Below are 26,072 nucleotides of genomic sequence, written 5' to 3'. Positions count from 1 at the left end.
CTTTTATCTACACTCACGTAATCAAATATATAAATGCTGAATTTGATATGAAACCCTAATTTTTAACTGGTAAGCTTAATCTACGACAAAGGCAAAACATAAAGGGCAGGCAATTATAAATTTTCACTGAAAAGTGATACAAAAAAAAGACTTCTGCACTGTCACACACTGCTTCACAAAAACAAAACGCGTGGATCCCCTTAGCTTTGTCTTTCAGAGAGGAAAGAACAAGCCAATTAAGTGAATTATCATGTGCAAACGTCAAAAGAAAAGCGTTTCTCAATAGGCTGTTTCCATCTCGGCTTCACAGCGGCCGGTTTTCCCAATGTGGCTGCAATGCACGGAGCCGCCAGCAGGTGGCTCCAGCGCCCGGCCCCGAAGGCGCCGCTCGCCCCGGCGCGGCTCCTGCCGAGCGCTCAGCAATCCCTGCGATAACCCTGCACACGACTTCGGCCCCTCCTGCTGCTGCTCACCCTTCACCACTTCTGCCAACATGCAAGATGAGACCTGCCTCCTTCTTCATTTTCTCCTCACAAGCTGCCTACCTCCCCTAATTTGGGAACAGGAACGACTTGCAGCAATGTAAATGCAGATTCATCCCCCCTATGCCCCCGAAGATCATGTCAAACACTGGAGAACAGTGTCTAACACATTTTGCCCCATTTTGCCGGTTTTAAACGTTTAATACACAAAATTGTCAGGTTAAGTTTCCCAAGCATCTACATCCTCTGCCTCACAGTTTTTTCTTCTCTTTCCAGGGGAACAAGACCAGCCTTCCCTCCTTTAGGAGAATGCTGTTAACTTTCAGGGCATTTGTGGTCTCTGATCTGTATTTCAAGGCATACAACATACTACGGTGCTATAAATAAGCAGTAGTTGAGCTATGATTCATGAGTTTAGAAGCTACACAAAAATTTCCAGAAAGTAATCTTGCTTCCACTTTCACAGGTCTCATGGTGAACCAAATAAATATTTTTTCACTGCTGCTTTTCTACTGAAAAATAGGTAACATTTTAGATAAACACACCTACATTACATCTTTAGCTGCCCGAGTTCTCTCTGTGAGAACAAGACCACCACAGAACTTTTTTCTTTAGATCACAAGTGGTGTCTTCCACACTGGTTTGGCACAGAAGATCAACTCCCTTCCCTTCCTTGCATTTTATTTTCTATGTCAAAACAGATATAGGATCCTTCAAGTTTTGGGGAGTGACAAGTAGGAAGAGATCAACTTTCCACTGTTTAACACACACGTGATGACAGCTGAGTACAACTAGGAGGATGAAATGGATGAATCCACCTGCTTCCAAGAGAAAAGTACCAAAGTTCAAATAAATTCATATTTCCCAGAATGCTTCTACTATATCACAGCTACACAAAATAAAAGGAAACAGGAGTTCAGACATATTTTTTGTCTTCCAACTAAAGGAAGTATTTAAAGGTACACTGAAAGGAGGTCCCAGGCTTTGCTACAAAGGAGAACCCACCCCAGAAGCAGCACTCAGCCCACGCTGTCCCCAGCCAGCTGCACTGCCCTGGCAGGCAGAGCACCAGGGGAACCCTGCACTGGGCACTCACAGTGCACATAACCCCACAGGCCCTGGACCTCACCTTCATGGCAGGCTGGGGAAACAAAGTGGGACTGGGTTCCCAATCTGAAAACCAGCTTCCTTAAATTAACACATTTTTCACTCTTTCAAGGCAACAGTAAGATATCAGCAAAAAGAAAGCATGAATGAGAAAATAGCTAAATACCAAAAAGGAACTTCAATTAACTAGGATGGAGATTAAGCATAAATTTGTAAAAAATAAGGTCATGTGTGAATTAAGAAAGAAAGCAGACAAAGGCAATGTGAGAGGGAGAAAGCTATGAAAATGGAAGGGAACTGACTGGCATAACCTAGAATTAAGTGAGTGATCAATGAGCTTGATGCTCACTCTGAAGCGATTTTAAATTTCAAGCTCTTAGGCAGCAATTCATGTCTGTTACACAGCTGAAGCATTCAATATACTGGATCTGTAAGAGAGTAAAAACAAGACATACCTTGTCTATTCCCATTCTCTTCATCCTAAAGAGGAAGAAAGAGTGCATATTAAAAATTCAATAAATGTAAAAAAATGCATAGGCATCTCTAAGATACAAAGACTTGAAGTGAACCGGTAAGGTAAAGTCTGTATTTTGGTACCTATTTTCTCCACAGCTATTCAACTTAACAGAATTAAGGCTTTTATTCTGAGTATGTAGAGCAATAGCTATTTCAAAAACAACTAAGCACAATCCTATGAAACATTCCCAAAGAAACAGTATGAACAGGGTTATGTGAAAACAAATGCACCAAACCCCATGACATAACTACCATGAAGCCTCACACTGCACTGTGTATTGTTGCAAACATGTTTCACCCTGAAAGCCAGGCAGGAAAGGTTACATTTTCATCACCTCACAATTCAAAGCTACATATGCAAGAGATAGGAAATATTTTGTAAGCAATGTCTGAATATGCTCCCTGAAATTTGAATCAGGTTTGGTTTGCTTTCAGTACTACTAGTGCTGCAGGAAAATATGTACCCCTAACACAATTCATTAACAACCTTGAAGAGTCTTCTGCTCACTGATCCCAAAAATCACACAACTGGAAAATACTGGGGGGAAATGGCATGCTTACACTAAAAAAAATTATATTATTTATGTTACTTTCTTGTCAATATTTTGGTATGAAGATAAAGGTTAACCTTGTCTACAATGTTCTAAGAACCAAAATTACCTTACTAGAAAAATACTGGCTTGCTTTCTAAACTGTAGCCTTCCTAGAGTAAAAAATACTAAATCAAATACAATTTCGAGACTAATAGGTAGTATTTGAAAAATATTTCTAACTATTCACCTCAGCAAATTAGAACAGTGTTGTCCTGAAGGAAAGACGGAGCAATGAAATGACCACAGAAACAATTTTCACATGGCTATTTCCTCCTACTTTTAAATGGACTAACTCAAAATTTCTAGGTATTTTGTATTTAAAGGAAAATCACTATGTCTTTCAAATTAAATAAGCTTATAGTAACTAACTACACAATGACCTGAGTAATTCATTCAAGAGAGAAAGACTTGAAGAAAGAGAGGAAATAAGGCCCAGATATGAACCCCATAATGGTAACGAAGAGACAAGTCTGTCCTAGCAGCAAGAAACTTCTTACAAGGCATACAGAAGTTCTGCTGGAGTTTTGAAAGATATTTGAGAAAGATAACTTCAAGGAACAAAGAACTAAGGAATAAAAGTACTCCCCCAAACCCAAAATACAAAACAAAAATCTAGCATATATTCTACTTCTAAAAAGCCATGATAATTGTCATTGCTGCCCAAACAGTGTATCTCTACGTTGGACAGTCCTGTCTTGCTCTATACTTTGAATAAATGGCACACTAGAAGCTAAGTAAGTACAATGATTGCTCACTCTTGAAGCCCTGTAACAGTCAGTTGGTTTTGAACTACAGTCAGCAGCCCAGAATTAGACACTGGTAATCTTTGCATATTATGAGTTGTGGCCCTATCAAATGAAAAAAACATCTTTAGGACTTGAAACACTAGAACCCAAAGTCTGAAAAATCTGGGTTACACATAAGGGAGGCTATTTGGTTTGATATATAACAAACTATATAACAAACATTTTTGAACGGAAAATTTAGCTAATGCAGAAATGTCATAATTTATGAAATACTGCAATGCATTTTTTCAGTTTTGTCACTGGTCATGCAAAGTTCTGTTACCAGAGACAGCTGCAAAACATTAGCTTTTCATGGTATCAAACCAATGAGGTCAGGCTTTGAAAAATGGAATGAATGCTTTGTAACACAAGTGTTTTGAAATCAGATTTCCCTCCTACATTCACCCCTTACACATGGCAAGATGTCAGTATATGCTGCATCCATACCTGAAGAGATTTTAACACTTGCTTCTCAGACAAATGAACTTGGAAGAACAAATGTCACATGGAAAAAACTGTGCTTCTAACAAATCCTAATAAACACCTGGTGTTAAAGGCATTACGCAACACTTGCTTTTTGCAATGCTAGCTTACAAAATCTTTCACACATTCCTTATTCACTTTTTTAGGGCAAAGGATGCATGGGAAGCAACTACAATACCTAAATGGGTTATTCCTGAATGTGCAGCTAGTCCCAGTTTGGTGTGCATCCTCACAGAAGCACAGTCAAGGACTTCTGCCAAAATGAAATGTGTCAAACCACATCCTCAATTTCCAAGGTCATCTTTCACAGAGGGCTGTCCCTTCCAAGGGAGTGACCAGACAACAATTTATTCCATAACCTATCACAGTGCTTTAAGTTAGTTAATTGAGGCAAATTATAATGAGAGACCCTTGGTTTGTACTAAATATGTTTTATGCAGGAACCATGAAAAGATAGTAGAATTTAACACAATACCCTGAATTTGACCTAGACCTGCACTACTACATACATATGGAATGCTAAATGAATTAGATAGAAAAAATATTATATATTTTATATATAATAAAAATATTAATAATTTAAGTACAACATACTAGCATTCCGTTTTAAAATATGCAGAAACACTTCCCTGAATTGATCATAACCAATCATTTTCATATGGGAATAGGATATCACAAAAAAAAAACAAAACAAAAAAAAAAAAAAACAAACCCCAAAAAAAACCAAAAAAAAACCCAAAAAAAAAAACCCCCCCCAAAAAAATCCCCAAAAAAACCAAAAAAACCCCCCCAAAAAACCACCAAAAAAACAACAAACCAGACATCCACAAAAATTCACCTGAAGTCCTGAAGTACTACTAGAAGTTTATATATCAAGACAAGTATGTTTCGAGACTCAGAGCAGTCAGGCAGGTCTTGGAGGCAGATCTGCCTAGATCTCCTTCCTTGCAGTGAGTTCTTAAGGACAATAAACAAAAAGGCTTTCCAACTGAACAAAGGTTTTATTAGTCTAACTAGAATGCTGAACTCCTCAAAATCTCAAACACACCTAAACAGAGTACAGGTTTTCATATGTTTTATAAAGTAATGACCACTCTTCTCCACTCAATACATCCTCTAGCATGTAGTTCTTTGCTTCCAAGAAAATTCACCTCAGTGGCTTTCCAAGCAGCAGCATCCTCCAGCATACAGAAAGCTTATCTTCCAATTCCCATGGAATATGCAGCTGTGGTGTGATCTTTACCACACCCTGCAGGCTAAGAATATTACCTTCTATGTCCTAGAGATGCCACTGCTCCCCCTTGTGAAGAATCTTGTCCTCCTCTTCCCAGAGGATTCCACCTGACCCACTAACAAATTTTCAAACACACAAAACACAAGCAACAGGAGCAGAACTTTGAATGGACACATTTTCACCAGTATTTCTGAACTGGAACCTACAGTAGGTATTAAAAAAATCAAAAACATATATATATATACACAAAGAATGTGAAAAGATTGCTCAAAGGAAAGCACTTTTTGATATTTTTCATTCTCTTCACTACCTGTACTCGTCTATGCTGATTTGTAGCAAAATTTAAGAGATCAGAGAGCAAGCTTACCTGGGGCGGGGGGGAGAGGGGGGGGCAGGGGGGAAATTAAAAACCAATAAAATTCAAGGATCTAGAATGCTTTTTACCCTGGGGTAAACAATAGAGACTCTGACCTAAAGGGAAAGCACCAGCATCACATTGACATTTGTGGCTCTGAGAAACAGGCCAAGGATGGAGTGACTCCAGCTGTTATATCAAGGGCATCTTCAACATCCAGCTGTTATCTGTCTTACATCAGCAGTGGCTGCACCCTCAGGTGTGAAGGAGGGACAAGGCTACTACAGGATTTTAAAAAAAGTCAGAAAACCAAATCATATTAATCATTATTATACTTCCTTTGAGGAGTACAAAATGAAACATCTGATTTCTGAGGCACTTACAATTTGGATCAATGAGGAAAGAGAGAGGAATGATACTTGAGCTTACAATCAATGACAGACTGTAATTAGCTGGTAGGTAACCTTATCTGATGGAAGATCCTATTGAACAGCTCAGAAATCAGATTTGCCTCACATTAGGATCAGGCTGACAATAGGTGAGTTTCATTCTTTCACACCTTAACTTAGGTACATAGATTTCTATAAAAGCCATCTTATGACGACTCATAAGTAGTAATTTGAAAGACCTGTGGGTTTTTTGCTTCACTTCATGGACACTGAAAGGAAGAAAAGAGAATGTATCCAATCAGGTTAATTAATATAATGGTTCAGGACAAGGGCTCTGTCCAAATGAATTTTACCATCTTTATTTGTAACTGCATCCACAAATAAAGGTGTTAGAGTATCCAATCACATTATTACTTCCCTCTCAAAATCAGACAAATAGGAATGAATGAAACAGATTCTAACATGTCAGAGAAGGAACAGAAAAAAATTAAGAAGTCATGAAGACCTGTCTTGCAGAAAAAGAGGCAGTTAAGAGCTTCAAAACAAGTCTTGAGATTTACAGGTGTTGGGCTCACTACGAACTGCTTGGGTCTCTCAGAAAACATAGATATGAACAACAGAGGAAGGTCAGACATTTCTTTTTTGTAATGCCCTTCCCTTGTGCCTGTCTCCTTTTACATGTGAAAAACATACTGATTCCCTCAGAGACATCTAGTGATGGCTTTTTTCCAGAACATATCAAGTCACTTCTTAGTTAAGGAGGCTAATCCTGCTCCTGCTGTTTATTTTCACCCTCAGTACAAATAGGGGCTCTTGTTGAGAGATGCAAACAAGTGCGTGTCATTTGTTGTGCCCAAAGCTGAGGCTTCCCCACCCTCCTTCCTGTGGTTCACACTGAATTCAACCAGAGACTGCTATTACCTGTGCTCAACGACAGAAATGTTGGGATCACCTGATACTGCTAACAGTTTCACTTCCATGTAACTTCAGTCACTCCTTGTCAAGGAAAAAGTTTGGCATTCAAGTGAAGGCTGAATAGCTGCAGTAAACTGGAAAAATGTGCCAACTTTCTTCTGCAAAGCTTTTTCTATTTCAAAAGAAATCTTACAGCCGCCAAGGCAAAGACAGACAACTTTACTGAAAGACACCTGCAGAGATACATGAGTCAATTAACTTCATGCTCTTTCCAGAAAGCTTCAATACCCATTCCCCAGCTTGGTAAGAATTTATTCTTCTTCCTAACTGGAAAAGCAAAAGCAAAGCCGAGGGGTAGCATGGCTTATGAAAACTATTACACTTGATGCCTTTAAAAAGAGCAAATGTTATTTGAATTCGGAACACCCTCTCTCAATTTTCAAATTTGTCTCATTATTAAATGCACTTTTTCTAAATACCCCATATTAAAGCAACTTTGAAAAGCTTCAGTCACAAAAGAGTACACACTTAGAGCAAAGACGACCAATTAGCTATTTAACATTAAGGTATTCTTGCTTTAAATTAAAAAATATGTACTTTCTTAAATACTTTAATGTAGGTCTGCATATATCTTGTATATATTTGTCTCTTGACTAACAGAGAACTGCAGATCCTCTCTTTAGCAGAAAGAATGTAACAGAGAAACACGATTTGTCTAATGTACACTATGTTTAGGCTACTCAGTTAGAAACTAAGGCAAACATTCGTCATCTCTTAATGTGACAGTGTGAAAAACTTTAGGTGAGGAGGGGACAACAGCAACAAAACCCAAACATCATACCCTTCAAGTCTACACTTCAGAAGAGGTACAGCCTAATTAATGATGCTGGTTTTGGGTAAAAGAAGAATCTTTACACAGAAATACTTTCCTGTTCTGCAGTAACCACTGTTCTCACCATGATACAAGTATTTTTAACTGACATAGTCAGTCAACTCCATCTTATTGGAACAGATCAGCAAGTAGCTATTAAACAATGCCATGAGCATTACAAGGGATCTTCCATCTGTGTAAGACAAATCCAGCTTACTTGAAATTAAATGTGTTTATAGATCTTTCACCCTAAAAGGTACAGCTTTATATAAAGTACTTTATTGTTATTTCCACTTACTTTAAAAGAAAACTGAACTGCAGATTCCGGAGGGTAGACTATGAAGTGTCTTAAGGTGAAGCCAAAACCCTGAGATGTCCTCCTTAGCACAACAGTTTTAGGACCAGGCCAAGAGAAAGTTTCTTCCTCCTCCGATGGTGATATAGCTTCACTCTGCTCTTTTCCATCTTTATTTTTTGATGTCTAAAATAGAAGAAGATATGTAGAGAAGTTTTAATTTGGATTATTGAAAAATAAAAAGAAAACAAGAGTAAGAATTCCTAGACATTCCTGTAAACTTGAAAATAGAACTGCTCCCCCCATAACCAAATTAGCTTGATGATCACTAGTATTTTCAAATGTGTACGCTAAAGCAGCACCCCTTACACCACTGACATCTGGTCATACTGCACACAGAATAACATTTAAATTTTAAATGAGGTTAAATATTAAAAAAATCAGTAACAATGAAAGACTTGAAGGAACCGCAAAAAATGCATCCTGCTTGCATGTTTCATTTGCCTTCTATTTAGAAATAGACATGTGACTTCTGGGACCCCATTTCTGGCTGTATGTATCTCACATACACAAGTACAAAACAAAGTTCTCCTTCCCACACAATCAGGGATGATTTTCTTGACTAGTATATCCTCAATTAATACAAGTAAAACCAATCATGCAATTGGTTAGACTTCTCCAGTATGACATTTTCCTCTAGTCATATCTGTGACTTCACCTTTGCTTTTCCACCCTTAGCTATTTTCTCTGAACATTTCAGTATGCAAATTCTAAACACAAAAGTAAAAAAAATCTCCTTTCCTTTTACAGTCCAACTGCAATCCTTCCTCTCGTGCAGAAATAAGCAGTCTTGGGTGGGTTTTTTCTTACGGGTAATTTTATACACCTATGACTCAAGCAACCTATTAAAATATTTACCTTCTCAGCCTTACATAAAATCTTCCATTTCAACTTTCAAAATGAGTGCCACACCAGCACTCAAACACAGGAGACACAAAGAAGGCATGCAAAATCCTATGACCCTTCTCTAAAGATTCTAGTTCAACGATGCGTGAAACAAATTTAGATACCAGAGCCTATAGCCTATTCAAAGGGTATTCAAACAGAAATAATAGTCTTCTTGTCCTCCAGTAGCTCTGCTGCTGTGGCTCAGCAACTGGCTGATCCGTGTCAGAATTTACTGCTTGGTTTTCTCCCCGTCCTATTCCAAAATAATCTCTTTTGCTTCAGTCTTAGATCTAGAATCTCGAACTGCAGCTCTAGTTGGAAAGGTGGGCTCAGCCAACTCCAACCAACATCTACAGAGAAGACTGAGCATTTCCACTCTAACCACAGAGAGAGCAACACATATTACTACAAGGAAAATATTGCAGCTCCTTGGTGAGAGTTAATCCACCAGAACAACATTTTGCATTCAGATATGTAAACCACAACACATTTGTCCACAGATGCTACAGTTTATCCTCAGAAACCCTCATCTTGTTTGTCCAACAGGGAGAACCAGAAAACACTAGCAAGTGCTCCAAAGACCAGCCTCCCTACCTCCAACAACCCTGTTTTCAGCAAGAAAAAAAACATACAAATGGACAGTATAGCCAAGCCAAGAAATTGAGCTGCTTCAGGAAGAAGAAAATAGGGAGAATCCAGAGCAGGCTGACAGCCTGCTGTTCCATACAGCCTGGAAGAATTAACAGCGGATTTTGGAAAGAACAGTTATAAGTATCAAGGACTCTATCTCAGCCTAGTCTGTCCTCATCTATCATCCTCATTCATATTTTCAAGTGTTAGTGTGAAACTGAGAAGGCTCTTCAATTAGATGACTAATAAACGAAAAATTAGTGAGCACTTCGAACTGCCGAGAGGCTTGAGTTTGAAGTTCAAACAATGCAAAGATTAGGGTAAAATTTACATAATCCTTTAGCCTAAGGATGGAGTTTGTTATTGAGGTGTTCTTAACCACTCTGTTCAGCTTCCGAACACAAGAGCATTTTATCAGTTCTGCACAAATAAATGTCGGTTTTCAGGCTTTCAATCTCAGGACACAAGCAGAAACTGGAGCCAGTAAGAACATTTTGATCCTAGTAAACTGGCAAAAGAAATCGCTCCTAGTAAAAAAAACTATCACTGGCCTCTAAAAAATTACAGTGATTTCCTCCATCAAGTGACTCACAGCAACCCATCTATTTAAAATTCCCTTGCAATCTTTTGTTTCTCCTCTCAGATTTTTATATGCAACGCATGATGCAAAGTTTAAAATGATCCAACAACCACAGATATTGAAAAATGTTCATAAGCAAATACCCATAGTTGGAAATAGGTAAACAGCAGGTTTAAATGCAGCACTGAAAAAATGTAAGTCTTCAATATACTTCCATCTCTTTTCTAATAAAAACCTCCTTAATTAGCCAAAAGGTAATTTTAGTATGTGTAACAACTGATGACTATAATTTACATACAGAAGCACTGTAACCTCAGTTCAAAATACAGCCATACAGAGAACTTAAGTAGCTTTTAGAAACAGGAGTTTCAGCATTTCAGTGTAGCAAAAGAACCTCTAACTTCCTTGTAATTTAAACTTTTCTCATTCACAAGTTACTGAACTGTAAGTTACTCATGAACCCACAGCCAAATAATTATTTCTTGAAAGAACATGTCAAAAGGGAAAGGTGACCATCATGCCAACCTTGGATCTTCTGCAAGGCCTGTCAACAGGGTAACAGAAAAAGCCAGTATCAGTAATAAATGTGAGATAGCAACTCTCAGCCACCACTATGAACAAGCAAGAATCTGATTTATAAAGAGTCAACATCTGTTGAGTAACCCTGTGACACTTCCAACCACAGCACACACATCAGAATATCCCTTGCCAGAAAAAGCTTTAAAAAGGAACAAGAGAAGTTCTCAAAAACATAAACAAAACAAGGGTGCAAGAGAGCAAGCAAGAAACAGATGATGTTTAGCACAAGGTGATGTTTAGGCAAGTACACACTACTGAAGGCAAAGTTCCTACACGGTTTCCTTGCAAATCAAGTATCAAGTTACAAATACGTAAGTATCTCATATCTATAAGGGAATCTGTCTTTTGGGTAGAGTCCTTTGCATTCATTACAAGAGATGAAACATGAATGCTTCATTTTTATATAAGATCTAATAAAGCAAAGATTATTGTGCAATAGTCCTTACTGAAGATGTGTCTGTTTATTTCTCTATAGACTCAGTCCTCAAAATCAAAGTCAGAATGCATACAATAGAGTTCAAGGACTGAAGAACCCCAGGCTACTAAAAATTATTCAAGCATCATTTCCCTGGGGAATTTTTCATACAAGGTTCCTGCACAAAGTACCTCAACGCATCATTTCCTGTTCTATGCAATTGCAAGGACATACAACAGATGCTTAAGTGCACTGTAAAATGCATACCGTGTTTTTAATATTGTATTTAACCCTTCTTTCTGAGCAATGAAAGCATCCAAGCAAAATCAGATGGCACTATATAAAACTACATGAATCTCTGACAGCTTAACACGCAGTAAAAGAATTATGAAAAATCAGTCAGTAGCATTAATGTTTGTAAATAATATTATTTACAATTTAAAGTAGTCTCAGAACAATAACTTCCCATTGTATCAGCCTAAAATAGCAACTAAAAAAGTGAACATATCCAGCCTTCATGCTCTCTAAAGCCCCTCTAATTTTTAATCTTCTGATCAATTTAAAGACCTGTACTGTACAAGCTGAAAATCCTTACATGACAGTTGTAGGCAATTGCAAGCAAAACTATAAATAAAGAATAGTTATCTTGACTCTCTATAGGTATGGCCTAAGTTCTGAACACTGTCCTCATAGGTGAAAAATTGTGAACACAAGAGAAAATTGATATATTCTACTATCTATTCTGGAAATATTATTCAAGCCCTTTTAAAGTTGGTAGGAGCAATCAATTTCTATCTTTGTGTTCAGTACCCAAATTAAAATGATTTCGAAAGAAATGGGGCATGGGACTAGCATCCAGATTTGCTATCTTTTTTAACTATTTTGGTTCATGTGTTTTTAACATACAGAACGCTTCACAAATAAATTATGTAAATGAAAGTCTCATTGTAGATGTGTTTCCCACACTACATTTTTCAGAGCCTACATCTGCATTTAAAAAACAAAACTAAAACAACCAAACAAACCCCAAGTCCCAAACCAACCAACCACCCCCACCACCAGACCATCCAGGGGACTTCTCTCTTGGTACCTCAGTCACAACAAGGAGACAGACTGTGCCAAGCAGCACCTGCTTCAGCTGCACTTAGCAAATGTTCAACTTTTAGCTCATCTACCAAGAAAAGTGATACCTGATATAGCAGTTCAGCTAGACAGATATATGCTAATTAGAAAATGGATTGATGTTACCTAATTTTACTGATTCAACAGCTATCATGTGATTTTTAGGGCTTTTCAGTAACTACCGACATAAGCCAGAGAAAAAAACCATAGTTATTAATCCCTAAAATCTTCCTGAGACGCTAACAGGATATTCCAAATGCTCTAATAATAGCTGGACTCACTTGAAAACAGGGAAATTTCTCTTACAGGGTCATCTGCTTTCCCCAGTTTTAGTACCCAGTCACAATCACTTAGTAACTGCCCTGTTAAATATCTGCTATTGCAGAGAAAAAAGGCTTTTCTGGAACAGTCTGGCCTTATTTTAATGTAACAATGAAATAGGCTCTTTAAAAAGCTAACAAAGAAGAAATAAAAGGGTCTTTTCTGGCTAAGACTACAGAATGTGTAGAAAAAACCTGCCTATAAGGCAGCCATATAAAGGATTATACAACCTTTTCTGAGATACGTTATCCCCATCTCATTTGCAGCACACAAAGGCATATCCAGCATACAAAGACAGACAGTATTTTATCTTAGTAGCACCTGAGAAGCAGGATCACTCACACAAGGTGTAAATTGACTGTCTTTCAGTTCTCAAGCCAATAAACCAAAATTTCAAGGGAAATGGGTCACATTTATAAAGCCAAATACCATGACCATGTACTGAAACAGTCCAAAGATGCAGTGAGGTAATTTCTAATGTGTCTTTAAATCAAACTGGAATGCACAAACAGCATCTTATACAGAAGTTATTCCTAGTTGAAGAAAAATAATTACTGACACAAAGGTGACATTTTAAGTAAATCCATCTTCCAAGTATTCAGAACACAGCCTTCTTCTCAAAACAAATAAATTAGTTCCATCACTTTAAGCCTCAGTAAATACATTCATTTCTTACTGAAAAAAATCACTGCAAAGAGACCATCAGGAAAACTGGAACACAGAAAACCCCAAACCCAAATCACTTTAGGCCTCTGTGTCCAATACCCACTTGTCCAAACTTCTGACTCTTATGTTTACCAAAACTTGTAATCTTACCTTGAATAGGTAGGATGTTGACAGAGACAGAAATTCAGGCAGGAAATATAACTTGTCAGTATATATACTGACAGTGTCCTTCCCTCAAAGAAGCATTTCATCATTTTCTGTCCTTGAAAGATGGCTACAGAATGTAATCAACAATATTCTCTAAACCCACATGGATGATCAGAAATCAGTCTGCCAAACTGGTGAGATATGAGGAAATCTATAAAAATCCTCAATTTAAGATTGTAAATGGTAACTGACACCATAAAAAAAGGCATCTAGAATTTGCAGAAAGCAAGAGAGGGGAAAAAAACAAACCAAAAAAAAGCAACAAAAAAACCCACCAACTGAATATTTAACAGCTGTACATGCTAGACTTGTTAAAAAACTCTCAGCTGAATTCCAAAGATGCATGCAGCAGTGCATGCATAATACCAAAGTTGTCCCTTCTTTACTGACATCAAAATTAGCGTGCACAGTTAATTAACAAATATCCCAAATGTTTCAGTATTTTTAGTGTCAAACTGGAGCATTCATTTTTGCATGCTACTCCAGTATCACCCATCACATCAAACAAGCAACAAGGTTAAAAAAGATATTGTTTAATTTTAATAAACAATAATTAACAGTTCCTACTTACATGCTCTACCTACTTCAATCCAAAAGTACATCCTTTTTCTTGTCTGCCTTTTAGAAATACAAACATTACTTGGGCATGGCTGAATATAATTAACACATGTCAAAGTGAACTTTGCCAAACAGAAATAAATCACTCTAAATTAAAAATAAGTTTCCCTCTATACAATAATGAGCTGAACTCTCAAATGCAATACAGATTCACAACATAATATACTCAGCCTAAGAGTATCAACATATATTTATGTGATTGCTGACATTTACTATGTGCTGATATTAGTTCACTCCACTGAGAAAGCCTTTATCTACAGAGTGACACTGTAAGAGGGTTCCCCAAACAGAAAAATCAGACAGTTTGAGATGTACTGAATCACAGAAGAGTTTCCTACCCCAGAACATCTCTGAGGATTCCTCTTTACAGAATGGGCCACAGGGAAACAGATCCCACTCAACAGATCTCTGACTGGTGCCAAGACCCTCGGAGCATGAGACAGAAGGTATCTGTCTCCATCCTGGCCACTTCACTGCTATATATTTAAGAAAGCTGCAAGAAGGAGTTGTTTGCTCAGTGCTTTTAACTGCTGAGCCTGTTTTCAGTAGTTACCAAGAGGAGCCTGCCTTGTCATGAAGCACCTGAAACTGGAAATGCAGATGTAAACAAACCCTCAAAGCTCTAAAGATCAAACAGCTACAGAACCACATTCACCACAAGACGAGATGTGGAAATAAACACAGCCTGAGTCCACACACTTAAAACCATCAGTAGATAGCATTAACAGAGACAGATAAAGCTGGTCTAGTCAGGGCCCTCACTCTGGGGTCACTGCAGTCTGGTTTTGGAACTGGGAGCACAGATCTTCTTCCATGTACAGTTCTTTGTAAAGTGCACAGGGGGAGGGGGCAAAAAAAAATAAAAGAGTTTCCAGATGAAGGCTTCAACTCCCAAACTCAGGGAAAGCATAAGCACTCAGAATCACCAGGGTCCCAATTCATCTCTTATCAGGCAAGTGTAATGCATGCATGAAGCACAAGAAATTTGCTGAGACACCCCAATACTAAAATTTCTCTTGTATTGCAGCTGAGTGGGACACACTGACTGGAAAGGGTAATAGAGGTAAACAAACTGAAGAATTCAGCTGCCACTAGAACAGGATGCTAATTATTCATGACTACAAGTGGAGACTTTTACTACAATTAATAGTTCAATATCAAACAACAGGAAAACAGAAACAGATTATTAGAGATCACAGACTAAGGGGAAGACAGGCAGTGCCATTCCTCCTGTTTGCTGCTCACTTGGGTTGGTGAAGTGGGACTCAAGCAGCTACCAGCAATAGCAAGATCTCCATGAGCAGCTCTCCCTCTTTTAGCCCTCTCATGGGTCTTCCAGAGACCCACAATGAGAATTCAGAGCAATGGAAGGCAATAAAGATGTGAGCATCACTTGATGGAGTGACCACAGGTCTAGGTGTGTCCCTCACAGGAGTTCATCTCTTATCACTTTAATGCACCATTATGGCACTAACCCTGGATCCTTTTTGGTGGATTAACAAAAGTGAATTCAGGCATGCGTTAGGACGTAATCCTGGGAGCAAACCAACCTGTCATTTAGGACTGTGAATCTCGCCCAGATGGAACAGAAGACGGTACAGGACAATAATAAAGGCAGTGGCTGCCTGCCTGCAGCAGAGGTTAGTGAGGACACCGAACTTTGAAGTGCATCTCAGGACTGAATTCTCTAATTAATTCAATAAAATACATAAATCATACCCTCAAACCAAAACCAGGTAAGGAGAAAGGCAACTAAAATGGCAATACATGACTACTCCCAGTGTATGAAGTAAGTGGGAAATCTGCGACCTTTCAAAACCAGAGCATCTGTGCCAGCATGGCAGATGGCTGAGAGGCACAGGGAAGGAAACAAAATTCTGTCAAGCACCATGCAGGCTACAGAACTGGCTTGGGCTTGGAACCAGGACAGAGGCATACATGTTTCTGTGCACTTTCTGTCTACTTCTGCACTACTAGTGTTGTAGTAAACACACTCATTCAAAGGATAAACAGTATTTTCAAGATAAAGGAGTTCAGTTCTCATAAAGGTCAAGGCATACACAGAAAACAAACAGTAAAAACCTCCATGTGTGCATGTTATTACACAGCTCAAACTTGCCTTACTGCACTCTGCTGCTCATGAAAGGCAGCTCTGTAAAGCAGTTGGTGCTCATGTCAGTCTCCTCACTATTCCACAAGATCTAAAAAGCAAAGCTGAAGGCTATCTACAGCAAGATGTAGATATCCAAAATGTCCCCTCCATGTGTCTGATCAACTGAAAATTTTTCAGTTTACCTGGCTCTGGATTGACAACAGTAACACCCCAAGTGGTTCTGCAAACTGAGTCTAGCTAGACACACTTGCTTGAAAGAAACCAGCTTTCAGCTTCCCGGGCCAGGTGAGATTCAGAAAGAGTTCTTCTACTTCAAAGTAAAGAAAATTCCAACTTACTAAGTCTGCCTAGACTTAAAGTAACTTTTTTCTTTTTCTACACAGCACAAGTTCTGTTTTTTTCATACTATAGCTCTGATGGCTGGACCTTTTGAACAACGTTCTTAACTTCACCAAAGCCAAGATCATGTCTGGTATGACTAGTGCTCCACCATTTTTTAAACAGGATTTCTTCACACTCAGCCCCTAACTCCCACAAACATGAACTAGCTCCTCAGATCTCCCTTTAGATACTACCAAGTTTAGCATATTTCAATTCATTAATCAATAATATGTTTGGTTTAGTTTTTTACACACACACATATATAAATTTGTAGTAGCTTGTACACATCCAAAAAGTGTACTAATTGACCACGACTCTTTGCAAAGCTAATTAAGTGCACTTCAGACAGTAATTTATACTGCCACAGAGTAAGAGCCCATTTCAAGCAACAGCACTAAGGCAGAGTAAAAAAGTACATAATAAAAAACTTCATAGGCTAGAGACACAAACTATTTTCACAATGTGTTTTGTTTGTATCTTGAATTTTGTTACTCGTAACAGCAAACATGGAGTTCATAATATTAAATTTAGTCAGAAAAACATTAACAACAAAGAGAAATTGAGAGCTTCCTTGTTTTCTTATAGACTCATTAGCAAAAGTCTACCCTCTTAACAGCTACATCCTTAAACTGGAAAGAAAGGAAACATCTGCAGGGCTGGTAGCTAGCACAACAGCAAAATATCATGTGATCTTATTTTAGCTAAATTGAAAATTTTCCTTCTCGGCTTGTTCTGTCATTGCTTGTTAAGAATAGGAAATTCTCTGTCCTCACCTTACAGTGTAATTGAAAATATCAGAGACAGGAGACAAGGAAAGCATGCTTCTGCTCCTCAGTATTGAAGAAATGTTTGAGGTTACTCCATGCAAGATAAAAGAATCTTCTCAGCAGTCTGACAGAAGTGGTAAGAGCACCTTGCACAGTCACCAGCTGTCAGGAGCTGCCTGTCTTATACTGCCTCCTTCCTAAAACCATATGGAATTTTTTCAGATTCAAGACTATGAGCTGCCCCATGACCCACTCTGCCTCCTACAAACGGGGAGAGGACAATAAGAAACACCACCTCTGTCCCCAACTAAACTACTGCAAAAATAGGAATGAGTTTCAATCAAGTTTGTTCTCTTTTTGCTTTCTAGAATAACCTGGCTATACCAAACACACAACATACCAGATAGTTTCCACTACACTTCCACCATAATATAACCATACAAACGTATTTACATGTGAAATAGCTTTGCAGAAGCCTTCAAAAACACCAGACACCGCACAATGTAAAATCACCAAAATCACCAGCACAAACCCCATTTCAGTAACCTGATGCTCCACACTTGAAACTATTACCAGCCCTGAAACTACCTACAGATTTCTCTCCCTTCATAGTGTTTTTCTCCACTGTAGGCAGAGACTATGTCTTGAATCAAAAAATTATTTACACTACAAGGGACACAGTTAAAAGCTGACCAAACTACCCAAGAGAACAACCACTTTTCCACAGCTTCTTTGTCTCTACAGCAAATCTCTGTAATGACTAGGCTACATCAGGATGCAGCTACAATACTGAGTAAGGGCTTTACTGCTTTTGGGATGAGCAGTGGGACAGTGCATCCTTATACCTGCTCTCTATTGAATGTAAGCATGAGGCTGACCTTCTCTTACTGAAAGTACTGAATTTTTCAATATAAACAGAATATGCTCATTCCTGTTCTAAAAACAAGAAAATGAGATCATTTAGAGACTAGACACATCACTTCATCTGCTTAAGTGCATCACTGTACCTGCTGGTAATTCAAGCTGTTAAGGCTTAAGCTCATTCAATACTGCACTACAGCAGCTCTACTTGGGATTTTATTTCATGCATATCAGAAAAATCTCTTGACCTGCCCAAAGCCAAAGAGAAGCCTTTGGAAGATCAGGGATTTGATCCTTCAATGTCAAACCTCAACAGAAACCTTAAAAACATGGTTATTGCACATGGGTTGTTATTCTAGAATTTGACTCCGTTTGCACAAGACTTACCTAGACATATGGGGGTGTTTTAAGAAAAACTACATGGATCAAGGCTAAAAAACATCATAGGAATTTTAACACAGAGAACATGGTTCAAAACTCCACACAGAAGACCAGTGTGTCAAGATTCTTTACCTCCCCACATACACAGCTTCACTACTCAAAAATAACTTCTAAATAAATTTACATACAGCTTGAGATACTCAGTGTTAAAGATTTCTAATACAGTGACTTATTAATAAACTCCTGCAAACTCACCACTTATAAACAATCCTGGTCCTGCATTTCAAGACATTTAATTTCAACATTCTATATAATGTGCAAATCAACATACTGTTATGTTTCAAAGGTTTAAACTTGGAAGTGAAAAGGCTTGTCCATTGCAAAGCAAAATAAAATTAGCATACACAGATGAAAAGCCACATATCCAAACACCCAAACTGAATTTTGACCAACCTCCAAATTTGTAATCTATTGTGCATATATAACAGAAGAAAAAAAGCAGCCTTTTCAGCGAGAAACTTCTTTTACAAAGATACAATGCACAGGAAAATGCTTAAAGAAGGGGTGTGACATCATTAACCTGAAAAAATATCTTAAATCTTTATGCCCAGAGATATCACAAAGAGGATAAAGAGGAGAAAGTTGTTCACAGGATTTTCAGTTTAACTGCAAATCCAAAAGCTTCTGAACACTGACTTATGACAGGATCATATGTGACCTGCTTGTATTTCCTCACTATTTGCATTGCATATGTCAGTAAGAATGGTTGACACAGGTAAATAAATCTACACTCGTTTCTCTGTCTGGAGGTTGGAGCAGAGAGAGAGAAGAAATTATTTTAACATTTTAAAATCTATTTGCTTATTTAAGAATTACTTGTCTTTGCATGCCTATTATTGTGGCTCAAATTGCTCAGAGTTGCCAAGTTATTTCCCTGTACTTCTGGACACTACAAAATGTTTCTCCAGCAACATGAATTTCTACAATGAGTTAAGTCACCAGCTGTTTCATGCAATGATTTTACACTTTTTGCTTAAACTGAAAACAGCACACCCTGCACTGCTTCCAAGACAGATTTTTATCATATTGCCTCCCTCTCTCTCCGAGGCAGCAGATGAACAGAAGAGCACAGTACGATAACAAATATCACATTTCAAAATCATTATCAGCTTCAAATATCTCAGAAGAAATATGGACACCTTTGTTATTTCATCCTCCAAGTGACACACTTGGAAAACTGAAAAGCATTTTTAATGTCAATTGAGATTCTCTGGAGGAGGAGAAATAGCTGCAGTGCAGCAGCTGCTGCAGTACTGCTGCGTTCTGGGGCTCGAACGATGGTGATGCGAGAGCCGCGCTTGCACCACAACATTGCATTCTCACACGCTGCCTGCAATAATGAACTCCAGCTAAAAGAACAGAAATCAGACACTTTTCCTGCTAGGTCACCACATAACAACAAATCTTCATGTATAACAAAATAGTCTTTGATAAGAAGGTTTCTCCAAGACCAACTGCAATGATGAGGCCCACCCTGTGCAGTGAAATTTGAACAACTGCAAGTTTACAGAGCTTGCAAAATACTTACCCCTGGCTGAAAACTCCAAGATTTAAGTAGTTACGTGGCTGAAAGAACATTATCATTATTTTTAGAGGCTACAGTGCAGCAGTAAGATTAAAAAAAAACCTGATGCAATTCATCAAAGAACTAGTGAGAGCAGGACATGAGAAGATGTGATCTGCTCTCCTCAAACTAACTGCTCAATCAAACAAACTAACTGAGAAGTCTGCTCAGAGCACAGAGCTGACCTATGCTCTATGCTGGTAAGAAGACAACCTACACTCAATTTGTGGTCTACTGTTTCCAATCTAACACATGAAAGAAAGGCATTTGTGATAAAAGGAGGGAAAAAAGCCAAAACCACTTCATCACCTACTTTTTATTACCTACCAGTACTTCTTCCAACCATCTGAAGCAGTGGTATTTATTGTTTTAGGCATACTTGCTCCACTGCATTTCATCATGGCTACAAGGTCAACTGACATACCAGGCATCTCCAGAGTCTGCTCATGTGCTGGAGGCTCACAAAGGACATCCTTACAAGGACAAAGGGAGTAGCTCCAATTACATCTTACTGAAGATGAGCCTAGTTCATATGTTACTGAGGAAAAACATTACCTAGCTCTTCCACATACTCATTGAGGAACTCCTCTTGGACCACAGCTAGCATGCTTAGTTATGATTCCAAGACTACAACTACATAAACTGCCTTAACTTTTTACAGCACTCTCACCCTCTCTCTCTTTCTTCTTTAAGAAAAAACACTAAAAATTCCTTCTTCACTAAGACATACTTTTTACCTACTACTCTGCTTCACTAACTCTACATTTGCAGTCATGCTGAAGTTCTGAATTGCATGTAAGACTCTTACACTTGAATCTACCCCATGTTCCACAAGCCAGCTGTCAGACAGCACATGCAAGAAGCAAGACACTTTGGTACTTTGCAATAACTCATTTTAAGAAATATTCTTAACACAGGTAGTGCAGTTCTCCCATGAACTAAATGCAAATGATGAAAAACTGCAAGCACTCAATTGTCACTGAAGGCTTGTGAGTAATTATTTATGGATCACCATGTGATCCATCAGCCATCAATCCCATCCAATGCTTGGACTAAAAACTGTAACTCACTGATGCAAACAGAACTTCACTGATTTACATCACAGAATAACTGAATTTTAAGGGGTTTTGTTTAAGTATGAAACATTGCAGATCCTTTGAAAACATTCTAATACACACAAGAGCTTGCTGTATCAGAGTGCAAAGGGTGACTGTGTCCAGCCATAGTAACTTTAATGTCACACTATGAAAATATTTTTTCTAAAATTTAAGCCACCATGATAGACAGAAGAAAATATCCCTGCTATCTCATACTTGCTTGCTTCCTGTTTTAAAAAATAAGCTTTGGGAAATACATGCTGCAGTGCCAAGGGAGTGGGTGGTTAACAATAAAAAAAAATAAATCCTCAGAATCACTACAACCTAATTTGAGATATTATTAGTGACACAGACTTCAGAAGTCACCCATCTGCTTTCTCACCAGCAGCCTGCTTGGGCTCTGTGAGGTGGGAAAGGTGGAGAGCAGGACTGCTATGTGGAGCAGAGTGCACCTCTCCCCAGGCCTGGCAGCTTGAACTTCTGCCATGGCACATCAATGCAGCAGGAACAGAGCAGCTGCACTCTAATATCCCATAAATTAACTTCCAGCTTCATTTCAAAGTATCAGCAGCAGTTCATGAAATTGTATAGTTTACAGAGCCCAGATTTCACTTAAAGTAAACAAAACAACCCCACACACACATAAAAATTGCATAGTCTACTTAATAAAATCTAGCAAGACCAAACAGTTCTTCAATATTACTACCTCAAACATGCAATTATGTCAGGGTATGATGATCTAAAGCTTGTTTCTTCTTTCCATACTGGTAAGAAACAGTTATTAGATTATGTCAACCCTGTTCTGCATCGGGGTGAGGGGGTTTTGGTGGTTTTTGTTTGTTTGGGTTTTTGGTTTTTTTTGTTTGTTTGGATTTGATTGGAGGGGTTTTTTTTTGGAGGAGGAAGTGTTTGGAATTTGGCTTTGGGGTGGGGGATAGTATTTTGGGTTTTTTAAAGCCTTTCACATCAATATGCTCAAAAAACAGCTCTCTTTTCCCTTCCCTATAGTTATATCAAATGCACTTTAAAACTTTGCAGGACTGCCCACATACTAAGACTTTTCTTACTTCTTCTTGATTCCTGTGAAACATGGGAAGCAATTGTCATATTGCATTTGACTGGACAGGTGAATTCTAACACACATACAAGCGAACTAGATCAAACAGCTGGGTATCTGTAAAAATGGAAAGTTCAAGAGAATGTATCATGTTTCCTCTGTTTTTTCCAATTCAACATAAGATATTTTTTACTTGCCACATTATCTAGATTACTTGCAAAACCCAGGCACAATCAATCAGGTTTTGCACCATTAACAAAAGAAGTAAAACAATACCCACAAACAAACAAAAAGCAAAAGCAAACCACACTACCATCACCCAGCAGCATATTTTCCTGATTAACAACCTTCAGTAAAGACGTGACATACAGGGGTTGTAAGTATTTTTAATGGCAGATTATTTCAAAGGACCTCTATGTATAGTAGTAAAAAATTCTGAATCACCTGTCTCTAGTAACTGTACTGAATCCGCAACTTTATAAGGAGTGTTTACCTTCTCCTTGCATCAAATAAAAATTCAGTAAATTTTCTTCAGTGACTGGCTGAATGTTACATGAGAAATACAGGTAATATCTAGAGTAACTTTAAAGTAGTATTACAACTGCATACGCTATTTAAATTACTTATTTAAAAACCTTTAGTAAGTGGATTCTATTTTGAAACATTTTAATTCAGCATCCATGCAACTTTTTTTGTTTGGCTTTTTCCCCATCCGGTTCTACAGCAAGGTAGTGAATTAGAATTATATCTGTCCATATTAAGAACTGAATAACATCCTTTGATTTATTTAATCCTGTATATTTAAAAAAAAAAAAAAAGTAACAACCTCCCCCTCACACTTTAAAATCCTATACATGATCAAGTATTTTCTAATAGCCACAATGTTCAGTTTTTTTAAAGCAGGAAAACAAATCAGCTTTATATTTATTAACAACTCAGCTTGTCTTGGCACATATCCCCCTTCCTGTATGTGATATTCACCTTTCTGTGCAGTTCATTAAACAAAACCCCTCAAAGCATAATCTAAAGAGAACAAACTAATGTACTCAAAGTGTTAAAAAAAGCAATTGTATAGTCAAACTATGCTTTGTATGCTTATTAACTCTAGAAAACTCCTTAGTAAATATTAGCATTTCTAATATTTCATCCTCAGTAAGACTGGGGGTGGGGAGAAGAGATCAACCAGAGCCTTTTTGTTCTCCCCTTATACTAAATTATATAATCATCTTCTATGTAAGGATAAGCAAACAACAAACCTGATCGCTCCATGCACAGTACAGGTTACATATGAAACTCCAGTTGTGATTGATCATGCAGTCCAAAATCCTGAACTGGGCCATTGCTGTAGTGCAGAGCGCTGCTGTGCTCTGACTCAGCTTTTGTCCGGGTGATCCTCGAGGATATGAGAGCTATGCAGCAACGACATTCAGGAACAAGGACTTTCCTTCCTGTTCAGTGTCCTTTCCCACCCCAACTATGTGTCAAGTCAACAAGATAAATTGACAGAATTGCATAACATTCTTCAAAATAATACTTCCGAAGCTGACAAATTATGCATTCTTGGGAATATATGGGAAATAAGAACATCCTAAGAAACCACAATAAAGCAAACAGAAATGCACTCTCAAACAGCACTTGCTCTTTTCCCTATCCCCCCTCATTTTTGCTCCTCTTGAAATCACTCTAAATATAAACCATTTAGTGTCATAATTCATATCATATGAATCTTAAAACTTCCTTAGGCACAGCTGCAATGGTGGCTCCCCAAATTGTACAGGAGATTCAAAAGCTCAGGATGCTTCTTTTAAAACAGCACAATACAGCACCTTTTCAAAGTTAGGGAAACATCACAGTGTTCACAAGAATTATATACGTTCATCTACTTTGTACTCTTAAACTGCAGACTTCCCTTCAAACCTGTAAAAGTACTGTTAGCATTGCACAGAAATGCTGGCAGCCATCTGTTAATAAGGGATGACAATCCTATAGGTCAGGGCTGCAACACCAGAGGGATCCTGAGAAACTGAAGAAATACTGGAAAAGTTCCTTCCTTTTTTCATGTATTCCTTTTCTGCAATCTGCAAACAACAATCCTATTTTAGCATGAACCTCACTTATGGTATCCTGACTGCTTACCTAATACTCTCAATCCAAAGTGACACTCAAACACAGGAAATGAGTTTCTGCAGAAACACATTTTATCTGGTGACTACACAAACTATTAGACCAGTCACACAACCAACTTAGAATAATCTGCAGTTTAAATTATACAATTATCTAACAACTCCACAAAATGCAAAAGACAGAAAACTGTCTTGGGAAAAGAAGACGGGAAGGGAACAAGTGGCCAATTCACCCTTTGGTTCAGCAATGGCCAAATGACTGAAAAGTACTTCAAATGTCAAAGAAAATGTGTGTCATAAAAGCAGTCTGGAAACAAAACAAACTCGTACATGACAGACAAATGGTGTGGCCAAAGAGCAGCTCTAACTTTGAGACAGTTATACAAATAAGGCCTCATTTGTTTTAACCAAAACAAATAAAAAAATCTTGTTCCAATTTCTCATCTGAAGGACTCTGGAAATTAACACCAGAGTCCAAGCCAACCTCTTCCCTTCTTGCCAATGTGAATAGTCTGAAAACTTCCAAGACCCTGCTGTGTACAAAAAAAATAAATCTATTCTGGTTCATTTTAAGATATATATGGCAGGAGATTCTCTATTATCTTTACACCACCTAATTGTGCAAAAGAGGGAACAGCAGTACCAGTGCAAGACGGCACAAAATGAATGTGCTCTCAGGTGAAAAAACAAGCAGAACAATAACATCTCAAGTTAAATCAGTCTGTAATGAAGCAGGCAGGGCTGACACATGTGGCTAGAAGAAATGTCCTGCTTAGCAACTATTACTAGGTGGAACAGATACACTTCCTCACAAGAGACAACTCTCCAAGCTTGAGAAATCTTGGAGAGGATGTCTGGGAAGGTTTTACAGAGCAGGGGGTTACTGCAGAGATGCCAGAGCAGACTGAGGCGGTGAAGTCCTCAGGACAGCAATGCTGGAACGAGGAAGAACCCGGCACCCTGCAGGACTGGCAGCAGGGATGCTGGCAGAGCGTTTGGGGCAGCCTACACATGGCTGGAAAAGCAGCCAGATGCACATTTGTTGGACTGTGGAAAAATGCTGTCACCAACTAAATAAGGCAGAGGGAAGAGTGAAAGTAGATCTGGAAAATTAAGAGAAGACTGCTGTTCTATACTAAAATCAACATCAATCAAGTTCTTCTTAAACAGTATTTCAGTACAATTTTGCAGTGATTGGTTTTACTGTTGATCATCTACTTTTAGATTAATCAAACATCACTCCATATTTATCTCCTATGAAGTACACAACCTCCTAATAAAGTATTCAACATACTGTATTAGAAATCTCTTACAGTACAGTTCTGTTATTATTAAACAAACAGCAGTTACAACTCAGAATCAAATTTGTGTAACTCTTTCCATGAAGTCAGCAGCCATTACTTACCCATTACCTTCCATTCATTTTCAAATCTGTTTCAAGGAAATCCTAAACCCATTTTTTATCTCCTACAATCTGGACAGTGCTTATACACTACTGCAGTTTATGCAGAAGTGTCTACATACTGCAGATAAAAAAAAAAAAAAAAATAGAAATAC

The 26,072-nt window shown here is 38.1% G+C and overlaps 1 protein-coding gene across 4 annotated transcripts in view; it reads right to left on the bottom strand.

Moving 5' to 3' along the window:
- Positions 1 to 26,072, bottom strand: part of ARHGAP21 (Rho GTPase activating protein 21) — a 112,901-nt gene that overhangs the window by 57,756 nt on the left and 29,073 nt on the right. For all 4 annotated transcript variants that reach the window (XM_058831432.1, XM_058831431.1, XM_058831434.1 and 1 more), the window contains 2 exons: positions 8,029 to 8,211; positions 2,045 to 2,069 (listed from right to left, as the gene is read on the bottom strand). In XM_058831432.1, the coding sequence (XP_058687415.1) occupies positions 2,045 to 2,069; positions 8,029 to 8,211 (208 nt within the window). The remainder of the gene's footprint in view (positions 1 to 2,044; positions 2,070 to 8,028; positions 8,212 to 26,072) is intronic.

Source organism: Poecile atricapillus, chromosome 2 (assembly GCF_030490865.1).
Source record: "Poecile atricapillus isolate bPoeAtr1 chromosome 2, bPoeAtr1.hap1, whole genome shotgun sequence".
Taxonomy (NCBI): domain Eukaryota; kingdom Metazoa; phylum Chordata; class Aves; order Passeriformes; family Paridae; genus Poecile; species Poecile atricapillus.
This window is presented reverse-complemented; position numbering and strand designations above follow the sequence as displayed.